Source organism: Pogona vitticeps, chromosome 3 (genome assembly GCF_051106095.1).
Source record: "Pogona vitticeps strain Pit_001003342236 chromosome 3, PviZW2.1, whole genome shotgun sequence".
Classification (NCBI taxonomy): Eukaryota; Metazoa; Chordata; class Lepidosauria; order Squamata; family Agamidae; genus Pogona; species Pogona vitticeps.
Genome location: NC_135785.1, coordinates 15,040,461 through 15,062,007, shown reverse-complemented (window position 1 = coordinate 15,062,007; position 21,547 = coordinate 15,040,461). Strand labels below are relative to the sequence as shown.

General features: G+C 39.9%; 1 protein-coding gene across 14 annotated transcripts in view; it reads left to right on the top strand.

Moving 5' to 3' along the window:
• The window catches only part of NLGN1 (neuroligin 1), a 737,944-nt gene that overhangs the window by 374,066 nt on the left and 342,331 nt on the right, over positions 1-21,547 (top strand). For all 14 annotated transcript variants that reach the window (XM_078389641.1, XM_072996214.2, XM_078389646.1 and 11 more), the window contains one exon: positions 10,926-11,078. In XM_078389641.1, coding sequence (XP_078245767.1) covers positions 10,926-11,078 — 153 coding nt within the window. The remainder of the gene's footprint in view (positions 1-10,925; positions 11,079-21,547) is intronic.

Genomic DNA, 21,547 nt, shown 5'->3' with positions numbered 1-21,547 from the left:
ATTGTCACTCTTGAATTGGCCTCCTCAGCTACACTAGACGCTTTTCCAAGTCCTCTATTCAGAGCACGTTACCATAGTTTCTCGAAAATGAAGGATGCCAAATCTAAAAGAGTATAGATTTGTCAAAAGTTATAGAAAAGGCCACCCACCCAAAGGGTTGTATCCAGGGGGTCGGTTGGCCCCTTAGATTTCCCTGTTTCCCACCAGTTCAATGCAATGTTGTTCACATTAGGGGAAATGTGAAAGGCTTAAGATGCAAAGGGGAGATAGAGTGGTATAGTGCAGAGAATGTTGGACTAGGACCCAGGAGACCTAGGTTCAAATCCACATTTGCCTATGGAAACTCAAAAGGATGCATGGAAATGGTGAACTCAACATCTCATGCACCTTGAAGACCCTACCAGGATTGCCATAAGTTGAAAGCAACTTAATAGCACCTAACAACAACAGATAATAGAAACAAAGGGTGAGGGAATCTCCTGCAGGAGTTATTGAAACAAAGGAGTCCAATTTGGTGGGTAGATTTGGGCCTCTTTCCATTTTTGATTACTCTTAAATTGAAACTCATTGGCTGAAATCCAATAGTAAGTCACAAACAGATTACACCTATTTAATCAGTTGAACTTATGGAGGAGTTGACTCAGCAACAAATAATTTTGTGCCATTAAGTCAGTTCTAACTTATGTGACCCTTTTCTGGGTTTTCTAGGTAGAGAGTACTCAGAAGAGAATTACCATTCCCTTCTTCTGGGGGCATCCTGGGGCCATGCATCTTGTTGAAGGCCACTCTCTTCTGGGATATACAGTGTGGAAATGAATTCCAAACCTCTGGCTCCATAGTTACATATCTAACTCACGGATCTATCCAGCCAGTACTGACTCACCAAATTCCTACTGGAATAATGGGCCTGCTCTCACTGTGACTTACTACAGTGGTGCCTCGCAAGATGATTGCCTCGCAGGAAGATTAATCTGCAAGACGATGGTTTTTTGCAATTGCTGTTGCACTTTGCAAAACGGTTTTTTCTATGAGCGATTTTCGCTAGACGATGTATGGGTCCATGCTTCGCAAGATGGGGTTTTTTTAGACTGATGCTTAACAAGACAGTTTTTTCCTCCATTGGAATGCATTAAATAGATTTCATTGCATTCCGATGGGGAACCACGTTTCACAAGATGATGTTTTCTATGGACAATTTTTGCAAGACAATGATGTTTTCCCCCACTGGAACGCATTAAATATATTTCAATGCATTCCAATGGGGAACCGCGTTTCGCAAAACGATGTTTTTGCAAGACAGCGATTTTTGTGGAATTAATTAACATTGTCTTGCGAGGCACCACTGTACTAGTTTTCAGGCATTAAGTTAAAACCATTATTCTAAATTCAGAATTCGTTATATTTGGAGTATATCCCTTCCAGTAAATGGGAGAGGTTAGCAATGACTAACTTAGGTCTTACTGATTTTAGTGGATCTATTTCACGTAGGACAAATGTGAGATTTAACTCATTATGAGTTATAGGATAGAAGGCCACAACTATTACATTACAGAACATGGAAAGGAATGTGAGGGGAATAGTTAGACAATTTTTGATTATCTGTAAATCTTGAGCTGAGCAAATCCTATTTTCAGATTCCACATATTAGGAAGTAAAGTTAAAAATAAAATCACCTGAAAGACCTATTGGATAAGATTTAAATGCCACTTGTTCTCCTCCACCTCTCAACCTAATACTGTATCATTATCATTTCAAAGTCGAACTAATAGATCTAATAACAAAACCTGGCTAGCACCACTCATAAGTGTCCCCCGAAGAAGTGTTGTATGGTTTAATGCTTATTTTCTTTAAACTATTAAATGTAGGTAAATGTAGATAGGAGAAATAAATTATATGTGTCATCATCACTCTTCAGTTTTTTCCCATCCGAATCATATACTTGGTGCCCACTCAAGAGGATTTGGAAACATATAATGTGTTCATGTTGCACATGTTGAGGGTAGAAAGAGGCAGTGGAATTTTATTTTACTTTTGGGCAGTGGGACCAAGCCCTTTCTAACATCGAGTTCTGCTCTGGGAGATTGAGAATTGTATCTCTGACTTCCAAGGGGAAATGAGACCAAAAGCTAATAAATCATTTAAAAAATGACCACAAGGAAACTAACTAAATCTGCTTAGCAAATTCAAAGAGCATAAATCTAACTATGTAATAAAATTCATATCAGTAGATCACTCAGATATCATAATTTCAGCCTATTTTAAAGCACCACTTTAGCTGTGAAGTGTACTTCAACTATATCTATAATAATAATAGGTGAAGTGCTTTCATTACAAAGTTCACATTATATCCAGTAAGTCTAAACCTGTACAGCAAGAAGTAGAAATAAAACCTGAGGCTTTACCACTAACCCAGCCCTAATTAGATAGTTTTTCAATGTTTATTTCTACAAGGGCCCTAAGGAACCTCCTGTACATTAAACGATAATAGCCTGAGGTTCTACAGTTTTATAAGAATATTCCATATTCTCTACAGAAGGAAAATAAAATACGGTTTCCATGTCTGTGTTTACTGATCAATATATTTTCTATGGAAATTGTTAACAACTGTCCCACAAACTGTAGGATTGGAGTGCATGTACCTTAGGGTGGATGCCCAGGACAGAATAAAGACTTTCTGCACAACAGCCCTATCTGAATTTGCTGATCTGATCTCAGGTTCAATGTTTTAGTTGCTGCTGGGAGACTTCAACATTCATGTAGAGACCAAATTTATCAGGAGCAGCTCAGGACTTCATGTCTACAATGAAGTTGTCCCAAGACACTGCCCTGAGTGGTGTCTGGGCCCCAATCATATTGCTGGGCACATTCTTGAACTGGTTTTCTGTACTGGGCAGGATGGCGATGATCTGATTAGGGAGGAACTCTCAGTCGTTCATTTGTCACAGTCTGATCACTATCTGATAGGGCTAAGGCTTATTGGAACTCTGAGCCTCTGCAGGGATGGTAAAGGTAAAGGTAAAGATTCCCCTTGACAATTTTTGTCCAGTCGTGTTCGACTCTAGGGGGCGGTGCTCATCCCCGTTTCCAAGCCATAGAGCCAGCGTTTTGTCCGAAGACAATCTTCCGTGGTCACATGGCCAGTGCAACTTAGACACGGAACGCTGTTATCTTCCCACCGAGGTGGTCCCTATTTATCTACTTGCATTTGCATGCTTTCAAACTGCTGGGTTGGCGGGAGCTGGGACAAGCGACAGGTGCTCACTCCGTCGCATGGATTCGATCTTACGACTGCTTGGTCTTCTGACCCTGCAGCACAGGCTTCTGCGGTTTAGCCCACAGTGCCACCACGTCCCTCTGCAGGGATGAGAGGATAGTTAAAATGGTCCACCCGAGGAGACTGATGGATCCAAATGGTTTCCTGATGGCTCTTGGGGAGTTTCCTGCTGTCTTAGTAAGTAATCCTATCAGGGTCTTGGCTGATCTCTGGAATGGGGGAAATGACCAGAGCTATTGGCCGAAATGCTTCTAAGCGTCCCCTCTCATGCTGTACAACCCAACTAGCTCCTTGGTTTACTAAGGAGCTGGGGATGATGAAACTATATGTTGCACTTTACCACATTTCATTATTTTGATTTGTTACCACTGATCATCTAAATCCCAAATGGAGAAAGACATTCAAATGCAGTGCTCATGCTGGTATACCAGCAACCAATAATCAAATTGGGCTGTGTATCTATGTGAGACATGCCCCTGGTTGGGCTGTAGGTCACCAGTGACAAGAAGACTTTCTTCTCCACACAAAAATTAGACTCATTTATCACATTCCTATATATGTATTGTACTCTGCCCCCTTCATTACCATCTTTCTTTATTTATTTTGTATCATTTGTAGGCTGCCTTTCTTTTGGTTAGGGAACTAAAGGCAGCTGACAATATTAAAATAAATAATACTAAACCACAATATAATACAGATTAAAAAGCAAATAAACTACAATAATAACTTTAAAAATCCATTAAATGTTAAAAAATATGTAAGCAGCTTTTTTAAAAAAAGCAAAAGACTGGCTCCCAGGGACATAGTCATAGTCACTAAAAGCCTACGTGAAAAAGTGGGTCTTCAATTGTCATTTATTTTCCCACTAGCCTGATGAAATCAGTAAAGCTGAGAGGTGGTGTGCAGCCCCACTGTGTTCAACTGGGGTTTACTTGCTAATTAAGCATGCTTAGGATTGCAGCCCCAATGAGCTTCACTGCTGAATAGAGATGTGATCCTCTTCCTCACTTGTAGTCCAGAGAGGAGACCACTATGGATACATCAGGTGGCTTCTCTTTCCATATGCAGCTGTAGCTTACATGCATGTGTATGCTATTTTCAGACACAAGCCATATTTAAAGAAGCTGCATGGGTACTGAGAGATAAGAATGAGATGACTGATACTCTGAGTCTTCACTGGACACATCTGATCTCATTTCATTTCACTAAGGAGTCAAACATTAGGACCACCAGTGAAGAGTACTGGATGATATGCTCTCTCAGCTTTGCCATTCATGATGATTTTTCCTCTGGCAAAGACACATTTTGCACTGGCTTATCATCATTGCTTTGGTTACACTTAAAACTATAGGAAGAATGAACTCAGAGAAAGCTTTCAGAAAAGTAGCTCCCATATAATTATAAGCAGGAAAGGGCCTGCCAGCATTTCCATTGTCTAGCCCACATTTCTAATAGCAGGTAAGTTATATGAGAGGTCTTTTTTAAAAAAATCTAATTAGAAACTTCAACAGCAGCTTCCTTACGAACCCTAAAAGCTCTTCCCTTGCATATCCTACAGTTTAAACTCATTCAGTAGCCCTAGTCAGGCATCATCTAAGTGTATTCAACAAACATTTGAGGGATGGGAATGGTTTAGCCTCATGACATTGTCTTCATTTCTTTTGTCTTCTTCATGTTAAGAGTCATGAATGGGAAGGACAGAGCTTCCTGTTTCTGTAGTTTCTAGTCTCCATGAAGACTAGAAACCTAGAACGTAAGGGTTCAAAATCATATGGAGAACCCTCATGGACACAACAGCTTCTCCCATTCATCAGCTTCATAAATAAAGGGCAGCAGAAATGGGATAGAGGTGGATAGCGCTAAACTGTCCCCTTCTCATATACTGCTTAACACACTTAGGAAATACCTGCCCAGAGCTTATGTTGTTATTAATCTAGAACACTGGTTCCCAGCCTTCGGTAACCCAAGTGTTCTTGGACTGCAACTTCCAAGAACCCCGGACAACACAGCTAGTAGTGAAGGCTTCTGGGAGTTGTAGTCCAAGAACACTCAAGTTACCCAAGGTTGGAAACACTAGTCACAAGTCAAATAGATAATCAAGAACATACATAGCCAACCCAGCTAGTAAGGCATAATTCAACTCTGCCATGAACCAAACACTTATCGCTAATAAGTTCCAGTTGTCTGCAATCATTTACTTACTGATTTTAACATTACGTTACACCTATAACTGACAGTAAGAATTACAGAGCAACTTTACGTTGCACTCATAACAAAAAGCATCCTGATCACCATAATAACGCGGTCTCCTGAAAAGGACAAAAAGCTGATCCCACCACTACAAATACTCAACTATCCCATACACTACACAAGGACACAGACAGAGTTCTAACTCCTGACCTCTGAAGATGCCAGACACAGAGACCGGTGAAACATTAGGAAGAAAAACCTCTAGAACGTGGCCAAATAGCTTGAAAAACCTACAACAACCATCAGATCCCGGCCATGAAAGTCTTTGAGAATACATTGAGAATACAACTTTACATACCTTATATAGGATGGCCCTTTGTTGTCTTTAAGTGAGGATAGTACTTTATCTGAGGGGCTACAAAGGCAAGCCCTAGTTTTGCCCTTTATTCAGAGGGCTGTTGTGTCCAAGTCTGATTTAAACATAGAGAATCTTGAAGATCCTCTATGAAATTGTGCATTGATAGTTAGCACCTTGGCAACAGACTGAATAGGTAGCTGCCTTAGTCCTTCCAACTTGGATGAGCTGTGTTTTAAAACTGTTTAAATTAAATCTGTTTAATTCTTTTGTAATTCTGCATTTGTACATATGAGTTAGCTTATGATATTTTATGCAAATCTATGTCATCCTTTATCTTTCTTTAACATGACATGTAAGTGGCCACTCTCACTTTGCAGCAAGCTTTGATTTCCTAGACCCTTTCTTGCCTACTGAACAGATTTGGATCTTTGTTTCTACTTTTGATGACTGCAGTATGATTTCCTTGATGCTGCAGCCTGCTATTAAACCCTATTCCTTCCTACTCCTGTATGTTTGCCTCCCTCCATCTTGCCCATTTGGGCTTTCTTCTTTTTCTGTCTACTTCATTTCTGCAGTGGACTGCTGATGGAAAAGGATTTCATTTAAATTGAAAGCTTTAAAAAGTATCCAGTTCACACTTTCAGAGATTTTTTTTTTTTTTGGTCAAACTACCCATGCCTTGAAAATTTGCAGAGGTCTCAGAGAATTGGATGCTGTTTTTGTTGTTTGTCTCTGTCTTGAGAGGCAGATGTGAATTATATGGAAAAAGGTGATCCCTTAGCTATACAAATGGCTTGCATTTGGAAAATGCAAGAGCAAGGTGCCAAGGTGTTGGATTTTAAAGGTAGGAAGGTCTCAGGATGCCAGAACTGACATCTTTGAAAGCTGTTTGTAATGTTTTCAGAGTCAGTTTTGCGAAAGGCTATAAAATGAAGAGGGAGTGTCAAGTCTCCTGGACCTCTGCTGACATACAAATCTGTTGGGAAGTGCACTGCGCTATTACGGTGAAACAGATGTCTGTCTCCCAATTACACCAAATTGCTTGGAAATATATTTTGAAAATGCCATGAGCAAATTCATGTGCTGTGCATCAGAAATAGATTCTGAGTCTGTTCCCTCAAATCCTGAAAGGTTCCAGCAGCCTCCCTAATCATAGCTATCTCAATTCAACAGTCTAATGAACGAAATTCTACTGTTTTCCAGGGCACTAATTGCTGATAGGAAACAGCTCGTCCCTGACAGTAAATTCTTCCTAATATTCATCTGTGAATCTTTAGGTGGGCTTTCCCATTATATATGGTTAGTCTGTTCATTTATGCTTAAATGTCACTCACCAGTCACTCTGAATCATTTTTACCCTCCAGTAACATGTCTGTCGGTTACTCTGAAGGGCTCGCAAATACTCTTATTGACCACTGACTGGCCATAGGCTGGATTTCTTAGATTTCCATTAATACTCCCACCCTTTCTGTGACTATATAAATGACTATCTACTGAAGTGACACTCTGTGTATTACAAGAAGAAGTAGAAGAAGTGGACTTCAGTCCCCTTAAGCATATATCAAATAAAGCTTGTGAGCTTGTAAGTCACTACAACCCTTCTTGCTATTCCCATTTTCCTTTCCAGGCTATATAAACTCATCTCCTTTCATAACAAGACTTGGTCTCTACTTGATGCCACTCACTATCTTCACCCACTAGACACATTCCAGTTTATAGATGTCTTCCTTTGATTGTGGTGCCAGTAACTGGGCTCAGTATTTCCAGCAAGGCCGACCTAAAGCACCATAACGTGGCTTATCTCGGACTCAAGATGTTAATGCAGCCTTGATGTGCATCCACATTTTAGCCACCATAATGTACTGCAGGCTCATAAATTAGCGTGTACTCTACAAGAAAGGCCTAGATCTTTTTTTAATAGCTCTTCTTCTCAAGCCACATCATACCCATCGTACTTTTACGTGACTTATTCTTCCTCCCTGATTACAGATCTCTCAAAATTTGTTTCATTTGTTTTTGCCCAGTTCTGTCAAGCAGCTGAGATGAGTAGTTGCTGCATGGATGAGTGGTGTCACATGAATGTGGAAGAGGAGAACTTCTACCTCAAAGGCCTTCGCTCATAATGTTATAATATGGTTTAGAGCAAAGACCTCAGCACCTCTTTCCTTCTTCTAAACTTGTGGGGGTCCGGAATGCTGAGAATAAATTTCTTTACCATTCACAGCCTCAGATCAGAAAGAACCTCCTATCTATTTACAAAAGAAATGGAATTCCTGTAGGTCAGTGCTAAGATCTTTGACAGTGCAGCATGGAGAAAATTTATATCATATCTATTCTTATCTGCTATGGCATGTGGATAAATTGAGAGGAGTTTGAAGTACTGCCTGTCCTTAACCTTTCGGTGCATAATATTCAGAAAGAAGTCATAAAACAGGTACTATATGGGCTGAATTTATTCAGCGAATCCTTTATACCTTGAACTTGACTTCATGTTGGAAGGTACAGCTTAGCATTCAAATTTTCCCCCCTTTTTAGGAAAGGTGCCTTATATCCTCCAAATACTCCAGGATTTTTTTCTTTTTAATTTTGTATTTTTGGCCTAAATGCACCAAATGGCGCTATCAGGATTTCATTACTTTTCACAGTCAGTGCTCTATAATTCTATGTAATTTTAATTAAAGATGAATTCTTAAGCAATCCCCTCCTGTGCTACCTCTAAGCATACAATTAGGCATCTAGAGTTTCTGCTGCAAACAGTCCTTTTGCAATTTCTGATTAATAATTTATCATTGGCTCCTATAGTTTGTGGCCATGTTAGAAAAATAAAAAGCCAATCCAGTGTGAGTAAACAGACATCAGTAGCCACTTTTAGAAAGATATAGGGAAGTTCTGCATTTACTTTAATTAAATTTTAGTGTCACAAACTGACATTCGATTTAGCTCCAAACAAGAATGTTGAACCTTATCTGTATCTCCCAGAACCCCTTGGCATCTCAATAGTCACCACTTATGTGCACCACTTACTATGTGCACATTTTCCTGCAGTAATATAAAATATATGCATCCTGAGACTGGCAGTGGGACAAAGTACTCTTTGCCTTGGAAAGCCCTGCATTTTTCTGAGTTATGACGCTTCGGGAGGAAAAAGTGCACATAAAATTATGGATATATTTGAAAATGTTCCTGAATCTATCCAAGGTGCATGAAAAACACATACATGGGGAGGGGGGGACATACATAGAAGAATGTGTATAAATAGGCACAAACATCTGGAGGAAATTCCACTGGAGGGGGAAAATGTCTTGCTGATCATGATCAAACTGGAACAGGATGAGGAACCAGCAGTCTGCAGTTTGATCCTACACTGGGCCTCCTTGACATGGTCTGGATTTGATGATCCACAAGGTCCCTTCCAGCTCTGCAGTTGTAATATGATGATGATTAGAATGCCAAGGGTGTCTGACAAAAACAGCAAATATAAAACTGGCACATCCCTACTATGCACACATCACCAAAAAAAAAAAAAAAGAGAAGTGGTTCAAAAAAGGCACATGGATGACAATATACAAATTAAGTATTATTGTCTAGGTTTTTTTTAATGCATCTCACTTTTGCGGAGGAGACTGGAATCTGCTGACTGTGTGCCTACTCAGTCTGCTGTTGAGATGCTATTATGGTATATGTAGCAAACAAATAGTATTTATTTATTTATTTATTTATTTATTTATTTATTTATTTATTTATTTATTTATTTATTTATTTATTTATTTATTTATTTATTTATTTATTTATTTATTTATTTATTTAATACTTTCCTCAAATAACCTTTCACTCCATAAGTGCTAATCTTTAATAAGACTGTTGGGTTAAAAAAAAAATAAGAATTTAAACATTATTCCCCTCCCCAAAAAAGCAATCAAGTAAAACACATCAGCCTAAATCCAACCTCCCTGAAAGGGGAGTGTAATAAGTGAGATGCTGCTATACAGAAACCCCCATCACCCTCCCCTATCTACACTTCTCTAGGAGGTGGGCGATGAAACACAACTTGAAAGATATATGAAGGCTGTTAGCACCTTCCATGCACCTTTGCTGGACATTCAAACTAAAGGAAGGTGATTACATTATTTTAAGACTATGGTGTGTGTTTTGTCTGCACAGTTGACCACTGTGTTTTGCATCAGATGAAGTTTCTAAACATTCTCCGAGATCCTCTGTCTCAGAAAGGCATTAAGGTCATCTCATCTAGTTATATCATGAGTTTAAGGCATAACCTCCTATGACCAGATCAAGTGGAATATGTCATTGTAAAACCCCATGGCAGGACCATCCACCAAGTAAGGCCCCATGCAGAAGAATAGGGCACATAAGCCTCCTTGTTGAAAAACCAAACCCCAGTCTTCTTTGCAGAGACTTTATGCAATGGATTATCAGCCCAGGTTACTGCTCTGGCTTCTGCAGAGAAGACTGTTTCTAAAGTATGGGAGATAACCATACGGTATGAGTGATAACAATGTTACTGCTGTGACCCCAAACTCATCTGATTTTAAAAGCTAAGCAGAACCAGGTCTGGATAGTAACTGGATGATAGACTAGTACAATGATTCACAATCATTAAGTTGCCAGGTGTTCTTGGGCTGCAAGCCCCAGAAATCCTGGCTAGCTCAGCTAACATTGAGTTTTTGTCCCACAGTTAAGAACCACTGTACTAGCAGGAAATACCAGGGATGTGCAAGAAAGAATTCTGTCTTATTCCCCAGAGAGCTGCTACCAGTCAAAGTTGATAGTCCTAACCTAAAGAGACTAATGATGTGACTCAATATAAAGTAGTCACCTCTGTTCCTAAGTGTGGCTATCATGAGAAGGCTTCACTTTTGCGAAGTGAGCCATATCTTTTCATAACTTTGGTGGTAAACACTCTAGCACTTTTCCTTTATCCGCAATCCCCCTCACATGACACTTCTTGAGGATGTGCTGGTTTTTTATAAGTTGCTTGGGAAACACTTTTGAAACACAGCTTGGGAAAAACAGACAGATAAACTAGAGTTTCTGTGACCTCATGAGATTCTTGGGATAACATATTTCTCCATGTTTTTCTTGCAGACATTCGAGATAGTGGGGGGCCCAAACCAGTGATGGTGTATATTCATGGAGGGTCCTACATGGAAGGCACTGGAAATTTATATGATGGGAGTGTGCTGGCCAGTTATGGCAATGTGATTGTCATCACCGTCAACTACCGGCTTGGGGTACTTGGTAAGAGAGAAACAGATTTCAATTCATTCTTGCCTTGTGTGTGATACTCCTATCAAAGAAAGGTGGTGACACCAGTTTCATGGAGGCAGTGATTCTGCTTCAGGATTCAGCTGGACTTTTAAAGGGGCTGAATCTAGTTTGAAGTGGTGGTGGTGGAGGTTCAGTACCTCGAACAGCTCCTGTAAAGTTTATACAAAAACCCAAGTGGACTGCCCCCACCATGAAATCAGAGTCACAAGAAAATTACATACAAACTGTTCTGCATCCTGCTTTTTAGAAGGTTTGTTTTTGATTGGTTGTTTTTTGAAAAAGGAAAGGTTTGTATTCGGTAGATTGTCACATTATTATGCAAACTAGCCGGCTGCAATTATATTCCACTTTGAGGACAGAAACACAGTACAGATGCACTCGGAATGATACACTGTGTTGTTGTCTCCATGTGTCCTGTATTCACATTACTCTAATTAGTTGTACATATTGTTGAGGGATTTAAACAAATGGCAAGTGCGAACTAAAATGTGATTGTTTCTCTTTTGAGGAGGTAAAAGCCTGAACATTATGCTGACAGGTTCATTATATTGTTTTGGACTTGTGTATAGTAACAATGCTTGGGAAATGTTATCCGTTCTCCGTTTCTATTTTTCTGTCGATTTTGGTGACATGAAACAGAAAGTATTAGTCCCATTTAAGCTGTTTTCCTACGATAAAACTGATTAAAGGGAAAAATATTTTGTTACTTTGGTCTTGGAGGAACATATTCTGCTAATATTGTTTTGTCAACACACGTGACTTGGATTTAAATGTGGAACTGTGGGTTTTTAAAGTAAGCTTTTGTTTCCACTTGGCTGCATAAAACATTTCAACTGTTTTGTGTAGGTTGTTTGTTGTCTGTTTTGGCAACAAAACACTTCTGTGTGATCTGTTGTTTTCTTCTAAATATTTCCCATGGAAGAACACTGAGAGGTTGTCTTTTCATTCTGATATAGAAGCTCCATCTTTGGGATTTATCTGGTGGCTTTCACAGTTGATTCACTGTCATTTGCTGCTGGTGGTGGAGACATCCATTATCTTTTATCTGTGTGTTTTTTTAAAAAATAACATACTCTGGTAAGAAAATAAGTTTTACATCCCCTGTGTTCTTGGCTTTGAATGCAATCAAACTCCAGCCCTTGAAACATGTTGTAATTTTTACTGCATCACCTGGTAGTCCTTCCATTTTCACTCGCACAGGGAGAAATACAGTTTAATAGCAGCATGTGACACTGTGTGTGTTCTGGGTCTGGACCTGCTTTGATTGGTTTTAGTTTTCTTTTGCTTGGTTGCTGGTATGTTCTTTGCTTCTCCAGGGTAATTAAATATTGACCTGGGATCTTGAGGTCCAGGTTATGCATGAATTTCCATCTCACTTTTACAAGGTATTTCTGTTTAGCAGACATTTCCTGCTTTTGAGTTGTACATTTGTGAGTGAGAAGCGGACATATGTGTGTGCTTTCACAGAGCTTGAAAAAGTTACTTTTTGGACTACCATTCTCAGTAACATTTCAGAGCTCTTTATGAGGTGACTGTGCATATGATGTACTGAGTCCTACTTTTTTTTTTCACCTATTGTTGGGTGGACACTCAAATACAACTCTCTCAAACACACTCTCTGTATGTGTGTGGTATCTGATTACTGCATTATTATATGTTACATGACTGCTTCCTCATAATAAGGGCAGGTGCATATCCTATTACCAGTAATCCAGATGAAAATTGCAAAATCTGTCATCCAAACATCTTTTTCCAATATGAGGGATCAAGGGTCCATCCACAGTAGGGATGCTGCTGAGCTTTGGAAAGTCTGGTGGGGTTCGATGAATTTATCATGGTAAATCTAAGTATTCCTCTGTAAGCCAAAGATACTCTGCTTAAGTGCAGGCCTACCTCACAGTGGTTTAGCAATAGCACTTCCATGAAGCTTTTCTTCTGTCATTTCCAACCAAACATATGCTAAAGAAATTGTGTTCTGAAGCTGGTTGTTGCTGGCAAAGGTATGATATGTCCGATCCTTAAGGTCTCGATGCTCCTGAGCAGGAATGCAAATCTTGGAACTGAAAATTTGGGGGGTCATTGTTTTCTTTTTGCACTGAGATTCCTTTGCACAGGACTTTTCACCCCAAGTCACATTTATGGGAAATCTCATGGAATTTCTTGGCAATTCTGTGATCCTTTCTTTCTGGAAGCAATGCCAAGCTATGCAGGATTACTATAATTCCTGAAACAAATGACATCTTTCCTGCATAGGATTCACTGGAAAGGGCATTAAGCTGCACAGAATTTGGCAGTTTTCAGTATAGCACCGTGGGTGAAAAATTTTAGGGTGGGCAGGGAGGAGGGATGAAATTGTGGTCTTATTTTTCAGGGAGGCAGGATGACTCACTGACACCATGAAAAATCTAAGTGGGGAGTGTCAACGTGCAAAGACTTGGAAAACCACCAGGAGTTCGAAAACGTATGAGCACTCATCCACATTCTTGCTCCTGATCATGTTTGGGAATGCCTGATGTAACTGGAGCGAGCTGGAAGCCAAATGTTTGTGTGTTCCAGAAGCAATAGACACCCTGTGGGATCAGAAGGGTTAAAGATAAGACCTAAAAGCCCTTTGCCATCATCATTACTAGAGATGGGCATGAAACGCGGTTCAGAGGTTTGTGCCAGTTTGTACGCACAGGTCCACAGGTACTGTGCATTTGCTTTTCCTGCCTCCCCAGCCAATGACCGACTCACCAGTCAGAGTGTGCTCCTCTCCTCCTCTTCTTCAGCTGTTTGACCAGTCCCCAACAGCAGCAGCGGGTTGCCTAACCTGCCCCCTTGTCTGAGCAGATGATCAACTAAAGTTCATGCCCATCTCTAATCATTACCCCTCTGTACTTCTACCTCTCTTCCCACCTTTTATGTTTAAAGCCACAGCCCTATACTCAACGTTAACTGGAAGTACATCATCTTGCTCACTCATGGATAAGTTTGCATTGTTAAGTGTATTGAAGAAGGGCCAGGAGAAAAGAGCTGCCAGTTGGAAAAGAATGGCAACCTTCAGAGTAATCTTCGGGGGAAAAAAAGAAAGCTAGCTATGCAGACCCAAGCTAATTACAGGGAAGGAGCTTACCAATCATTAATTTCAGCAGGGTTGCCTAACCATGGCAGTTGAGTACAATGGAGCTCCCAGTTTCAATAATTTGCTGCTGCTGTTTGATCTAATAAACTGCAGTGACTGAATTCAGAGAATGCAAGAGGCTGCATCCAGAGCTTGGGGAGTTATTTTAAAAAAATAATTAGGTATGCTTCCAAAACTCTAAAGGAATGTAAACTTAGAAGTTTATAATTACATTTAGAGTTACATTGTAAAGGGTATGAAGTTGTCCCTAGTTATGTTCCCGTCACAGTATAACATAGTTTATGCCTTAATATTTATGAAAAGGAGTCATAAATTCATTATTTATAACTAGTGACTTCCAAGTTCTGAGAGAATCTAGGACTATTTGACAAAAATGTAGTGCTGAGGTGGGCAACTGTGTGCCCCCCCCGCAATGTTTTTTCCTAAACCCTAACCAGTACAGATAATAGTAAAGGATTATAGGCTCCGTGGTGCAAAACAATAATATACGGTGTATATTGTCTTAAATCATAAGAACTGTCTCTATTCAGCTGCTAGATAGCTTTTAGCTCATCCCTGTCTGGCCAAGGTAGGGTCATAGTGAGAAAAAAATGTTCTGAGTTCCTTGGAGAAAGGGAAGGATTTGAATGTTATAGATTGGAGATAGGCACGGATTAAGAAACAAATTGCAAAATTTATAAAAATTTGCTAATTCATCAGTTTGTATTCATCTGAATCAACGCCTCCCAATGAATACAAATCAATAAATTTTAGTGATTTTTGATTTGCTGTTTTGTTGGCCTATAAAACAGCCCCCCAGCACCTAGAGACTCCAAACTTTAACAGAGGTTTCTCCTGACACTCTTCTACAATTCTTCCAAGTTTGGCAAAGATTGGGTTTCAGGTGTCTGAGTCATACACACGCAGAGAGCCCCCCCCCAGAAAGTTTTCCCCGGGTACTGGAGACACCAAAATTACAGAGAAACTTCCCCTGATTGTCCTCCACAAACCCCTCCAAGTTTGGTGAAGCTTGGGTTTCCCCAAGCCAGGTGCTAAAGGGCATTTTCCTGGGGACAGGGTGGATGTATACCTCAAATATCTGAAGCCCAATCTTCAAAAAACTTGGAGGGATTGTAGTGGAGAGTCAAGAGATGCTTTCTTGCAATTTTAGTATATCTAGGTACCTGGATGGAACTTTCCTGGGAGGCTTTCTTTATGGATGTATAACTCAGACATCATAAACCCAACCTTCATCAAACTTGCAGAACTTGGAGAAGAGAGTCAGGGGACACTTCTCTGCAATGTTGCCATCTCTGGTGCTTGTGGGGAGGTTATAAGGTTTTAAAGGCAAAATCAAGTTGACAAATAAATTCACCAATTCATCTGGAAAAAAACGTAAATTCATGATTCATGATTCATTAACCTTCATGAATTACGAATAAAAATGAATCACGATTTTTCAGATTTGTGCCCATCTCTCCTAGACAGCTTCCATTTTCACTGCTATCTGAATATATCTCTTCTCAAGCTGATTGTTAGAAACTACTAACTACTTGTTGCTGCTATGGCCATTGCTGCCTGATTGGTTGGTTGGTTGGTTGGTTGGTTGGTTGGTTGGTTGGTTGGTTGGTTGGTTGGTTGGTTGGTTGGTTGGTTGGTTGGTTGGTTGGTTGGTTGGTTGGTTGGTTGGTTGGTTGGTTGGTTGGTTGGTTGGTTGGTTGGTTGGTTGGTTGGTTGGTTGGTTGGTCAATAGATTCATGTTCAGATTATGCTTATATGCAGTATGTGCTGTCATATTGAATAATATAGTGGGTGATCTCCAGTAAGACATGGAAATAATTTATCAGTGTAGTGTAAGTCCATACCCTATCTTATTGCTAGAGACAAACATTTAAAAATGACACAACCTTTTTTCAGATGATAATTTCATCCAGGAAGCATTCTGTATGAATGGGGAATATGATAATATACTAATACAACTCTGATAGTGTAGATATGGGTAGGATGAGTAGAATGACTTGATTAGGAACTCTACCAACATCAGCAACTTGGTCAGGAATTATACCAACATTGATGTGCCATCTTTTTTACCATATGGAACATGGTGGTTTAGGCCATGGTAATATGCTCAATTGTTTTACTCTGGTTTTATTAGAATGTAAACTTTACACTAACAACATTTTCTGTGATGGAGACAAGCTAGAGCATGTTTCCATGTTAAACTCTATTTGCAATATTAAATCTGTATGTTGCTGTTGTTGTTACCCATCTGGGTGTTATCAATTAAGAAATCTTGTCTAGTTAATTGGTATATATGTCCTAATTGAGAATACACACACGTATGTGCACGCACACACTCAATACTTTCAGAGTACTCTGGAGATGGTACAGAGTACTGTGGAGTACTCTGAATTACAGCACATGTCTTGACAGTATATGCACTGTCTGTCTGTCTGTCTGTCTGTCTGTCTGTCTGTCTGTCTGTCTGTCTGTCTGTCTGTCTGTCTGTCTGTCTGTCTATCTATCTATCTATCTATCTATCTATCTATCTATCTATCTATCTATCTATCTATCTATCTATCTATCTATCTATCTATCTATCTATCTATCTATCTATCTATCTATCATCTACACACACCCATAATGTACAATATGTATTGTTAATTAAAGTACTGGCCACATAAAAGACGTATCTTCTTACCTATAATATTGTGGATTTCCTGTTCTCCAGCTCAGGGTTAATCCTTCTGGATAAGTCTTATCATGACAACCTGGACCAGGAAATAGGAGTACATTTGTTTACCATTTCTACTGCTGGGTGTTTTAAGAGGAGAAAAAAACAGCTTTTGCTTTGCTGTTCTTCCCTGCCTCATTATAATCTCAGCAGATACTGCTTCAGATAACTGTAACGCTAGGATTTTTTTGTTTTTAAAATTTATTTATTTATTTATTTATTTATTTATTTATTTATTTATTTATTTATTTATTTATTTATTTATTTATTTATTTGCTATCACATAGCACAGCGATGTGGTTTTAAATAAACACAGAAGATTCTGGAGGTTTTTTTTAAAAAAGAGTTTTAAACAATTCAAATAAAAATGCATCTCTTTACAACCTTCTGGCTGAGACTCTTCCTTCTTTCATTTTTTTTCTTCATATCAGAGCGCTGCACAATTTAAAATTATGGCTGCATATAAAATACAGATAAAGTTCAAACAAATTTAAAATGTTAAAAAGATTAGACTGCTTTTGACCAGAACCAGACTACTGTATTGAGCTTTATCTGGCCAAGATAAGTTCCTTGAGGTAGCAGTTGAGGTAGCAACAGTCGTGGAGGTGGCTTGAAGATAGAGAGGGGTTCACAACCGTGATATTGCCTGCACTGTTTTGATCCTTTTGCAAGCAGTCAACCAGGGATGCTAATATTTGTGAAATTGCTCATGACATCCATAAGCAGTGCCATTGCTTCATGAATTCTGCTGTACTCAACAGTATGAGGATGTGCTCTGTAACTCTATCTCTTGTTTCCTTCTACTGGTCTTAGAAGGACAGTGGAAGCTTTCAATGAATATCTAACGAGTGGTGTTGTGATGGAGGAGGGTGGGCAAGCTGCTACTTGACACAACACATAGAGGATTTACGGATAAGGAAGTCATCTACTGTGGGTGGAAGCTTATACTTGGTTTCACACAGAGATGGCAATATGCTCTCATTTATGGAGGTCATGTTTTCATTTTGGACAGCTATCTGAGAGAACAGTCCTTCTGTTCAGGGTGTTTTCCATTTGAAGGACTGTCCTTTCCAAGTCTGATATAGACATGAAGAAATTGAAATTGCTCATTTGTATGTAGTATCTGGCCAGCAGGCTCAGCAGGCACTTAGATTAATCATAATCCTGTTTATTAAGTATAATGTGCTGAAATTTTGTTTCATTTTTAAAAATTTGAAATTTTGCTCATGTATATATAAATCAGCAGATACAATTTCTATCTGAGACTCAACACTGGAGGAAGAGAACGGGGGTTTTTTTTGGGGGGGGTGTCTGTGATTTATATTTCAAACATGGGCATTAGAGATGGGCAGGAACTACTGGTTTAATGGTCTGATTCCCATCCAAATAGGTGTTAGCTACTTCCCAGCCCTACCTCCTCTAGTGGGCACCCACTCAGAGGCAGTGTTCTAGCTTCTTTCTCCCACCTCCTTTGGGTGCTGCCTCTGAATGGGTTCCGGCCGGAGGAAGTGGGGCTGGTAAGGTGTCTGGATGAACAATGAAAATTTGGTGCTTCATGCCTATCTCTATTGGGCATCTATCTCCACCCATTTCTAGCTATTGCTAGGATTCACTGCCCTAAGAATGTAGGTATTGCTTTATATAGCACAATGGGTCCAAGTGGGCCTCTACTGCCATTTGAAGTAAAGCAGGGAGTGATGCAAGATTGCCATAACTAATGAGCCTTCCTTTCCCACAGACCCTGATAACAACATTGAAAATCGGGGGACGGAGAGGAACTGCCTTGTTTTCATGCTTTTTATACCATCACTACCCCCTAGGAATTATCACAAAAGATCTGGCTTTTTATCTCAGGTTTTCACCCTGAAATCTCAGAGAATTGCTGGCCCATATAATTCTTTGCCCCACCACAGGAAAGCAGTTATCTTAAATTTGTGGCTTGCTTTTCTCCTATGATTTTCATGTACCTCTGTATTTTGTTTTCCTGGCTGCTAGCTCTTCCCCTGCTGGAAACCAAAAAAAAAAAAAAAAAAAAAAAAAAAAAAAAAGAGGGACAGAGCAACAGAGATGTGAAAATGTGCCTTTAATGTTTCTGTGGCCACTCTTTTCTGTTGAAATGCAAGTCCTGTGCAAGCTGTCTGTATTAGTGATGGATAATACATGGAGAAGTCTGATATCCTTGAACTCGTGGGTCTCTGAAGGAAAGCTCTGCATTAACAGTTAAGATGATGTTACGGCTTATTTTGTGCCCATGTCTATTTAAAATAGAAATGACTTGCAAAAGGGCATCAACATAGAAATGTGGAATTTTCTGAGGTCAACTGCTCAGAGGCCTTTAGATAGTTCTTTCTGCTATATCAGAATGAAATTTTAGAGAAGGTTCATTTATTTTTTTCCTGCCAAGCAGGGAGGGTTCCTCCCTTCCCTCCTTCATTGAAAATTAAAAATTGAAAACTCTGCCCCAAATCCAAGAAAAACAGTACATGTAAAGGCAGATGCACAGAGGTGTTTTCCCTCTGACTGGCTATCCCTTGCATGATTAGTCACATGAAGAATCATTCAAATTGATGAATGTCTATTTCAGAATGATTCCGTGGCCAAATGCATGGAGAGTCTGCATAGAGGGGAAACATACAGTTCTCCTTACATAATCACAAAGTGCACAGGATCCTATTCCTTCTTTTATTTTTGCATTTTGAGGGTTCAGTGAAATAAAGGGGATGCCTATAGATTTATAGGACCTCTATAGGCAACTTGGAACACTCAAGATGTTTCATAGTAAAGCAAAGCAAAGCAAAGCGTGCTGCTTATATACCGCCCCATAGCGCTTCAAGCACTCTCTGGGCGGTTTACAATTTAATTATGCAGGCTACACATTGCCCCCCCCCCCCCAGCAAGCTGGGTACTCATTTTACCGACCTCGGAAGGATAGAAGGCTGAGTCAACCTTGAGCCGGCTACCTGGGATTTGAACCCCAGGTCATGAGCACAGTTTTAGCTGCAGTACAGCGGTTTAACCACTGCGCCATCAGCTGTACCCAGCATCACCAGTGAAATACCGACCCTGATGTGTTGGATTTTCAGCCACTTTCCCCTACAGACCAAGAGTTCAATTTGTGTGTGCATGTGCGTGTGTGCGTGTGTGTGTGTGCATGTGTGCATGTGTGTGTGTGCACGCACACACATGCAAGCACGCACGTATGCACACACGTGTGTGTGTGCAAATACAGCTGGCTGGATAGCCTTGTGCAAGCTGCAGAGTCCCAGAATTCCACAAGAAGAAGGCAAACCACCTCTGAGTATTCTGTACCTAGAAAACCGTGAAAAGAGCTGTTGTAAGTCAGAATTCACTTGATGGTGCATATTGATTGATTGATTGATTGATTGATTGATTGATTGATTGATTGATTGATTGATTGATTGATTGATTGATTGATTGATTGATTGATTGATTGATTGTAAGTTGTATTTGTGTGTTTAAGAGTGAGTACCAGTACCACCTACCCAGCTGAAACGGTTGCACATCCTGCTTTAAGAGCTCACCGCCTCTTTATAGGCAAGTGGGATGGGTTTTAATGTAGTTTTAAAATATGTAAATCTACCCATCTCTGCAAACTTGGCCCCTTCCATTCAGAAGCAAAAATTGCTGGGTAGGGCTTTCTTGTGGACATTATTTTGCTTCCAAACTCACAGGCAACCACCTCCAGTTTTTTTGTAGAGGGGGTATTTATTCCCTTTCTGTTTACCCATGTGTGGCTTCATCTCTAGCCTGTTTGAGGGAAAAAAATAATTAAAAGAGGGAACTATTTGTGCCATCTTTCACTGGATAAGATTTGCCATCTCGGTAATGCGGCACTACCAAAGAGAGTGATCCCTTCTGCCCTTGACTGTTCAATATCCAGCCTCCTTTCCCTGTTTTACATTCCCTCCTCCTTTCTCCCCACTCCTCAAGCTCTTGGATGAATTTCTTCTCCCTTCTAAGGACTGTAATGGGACTCTAAGGAAAAGAATGTTTAGGAAGCCTTTACACTATCATATCAGAAAATTGCTTTGGGGTTAACAGTATGATTCATGAGAATCCTTTTCTTCTTGCAAATGCTAGAGCTAATTCAAGGTTTTCTACTAGATTTTCCCTCTTCTGAACACCGGATACATCTGCATCCACTCTCTTAAATATCTGGACTCCTTGATGGCAATCAAGCTTACTTGGAATTACTCAGATGTACCCATGGAGAGTTCCACTGGTGCTTTGAATTTTTCCATATTTTTTTTCTGAAGGAGACTGTGCATGGGGAAAAACATGGACCGTTCTGGAAACCTGTGGGGTGCAGTCTCTTGAGGTAGGTATTGTATGCCATATCCAACAGTGTCTAGGAATGGGTGATAATTTTACCTGGTTCACCTTTTGATACAACCTCATCAAAACCCAAGCTTTTCCCTCCCCAAAAAGTATGGAAATAACTTGAAGTGGCATTCCTTTAGGGGGGGAAAAAGTGGGATGTGGGTGAAAGTAAAGAAACAAGTATTCTCACCAATTTTTATGTATCCATCATGGATGTTAGCAAGTCTTTGGGTCTGAATCCTAAGTCCTTGGTATTAAGTC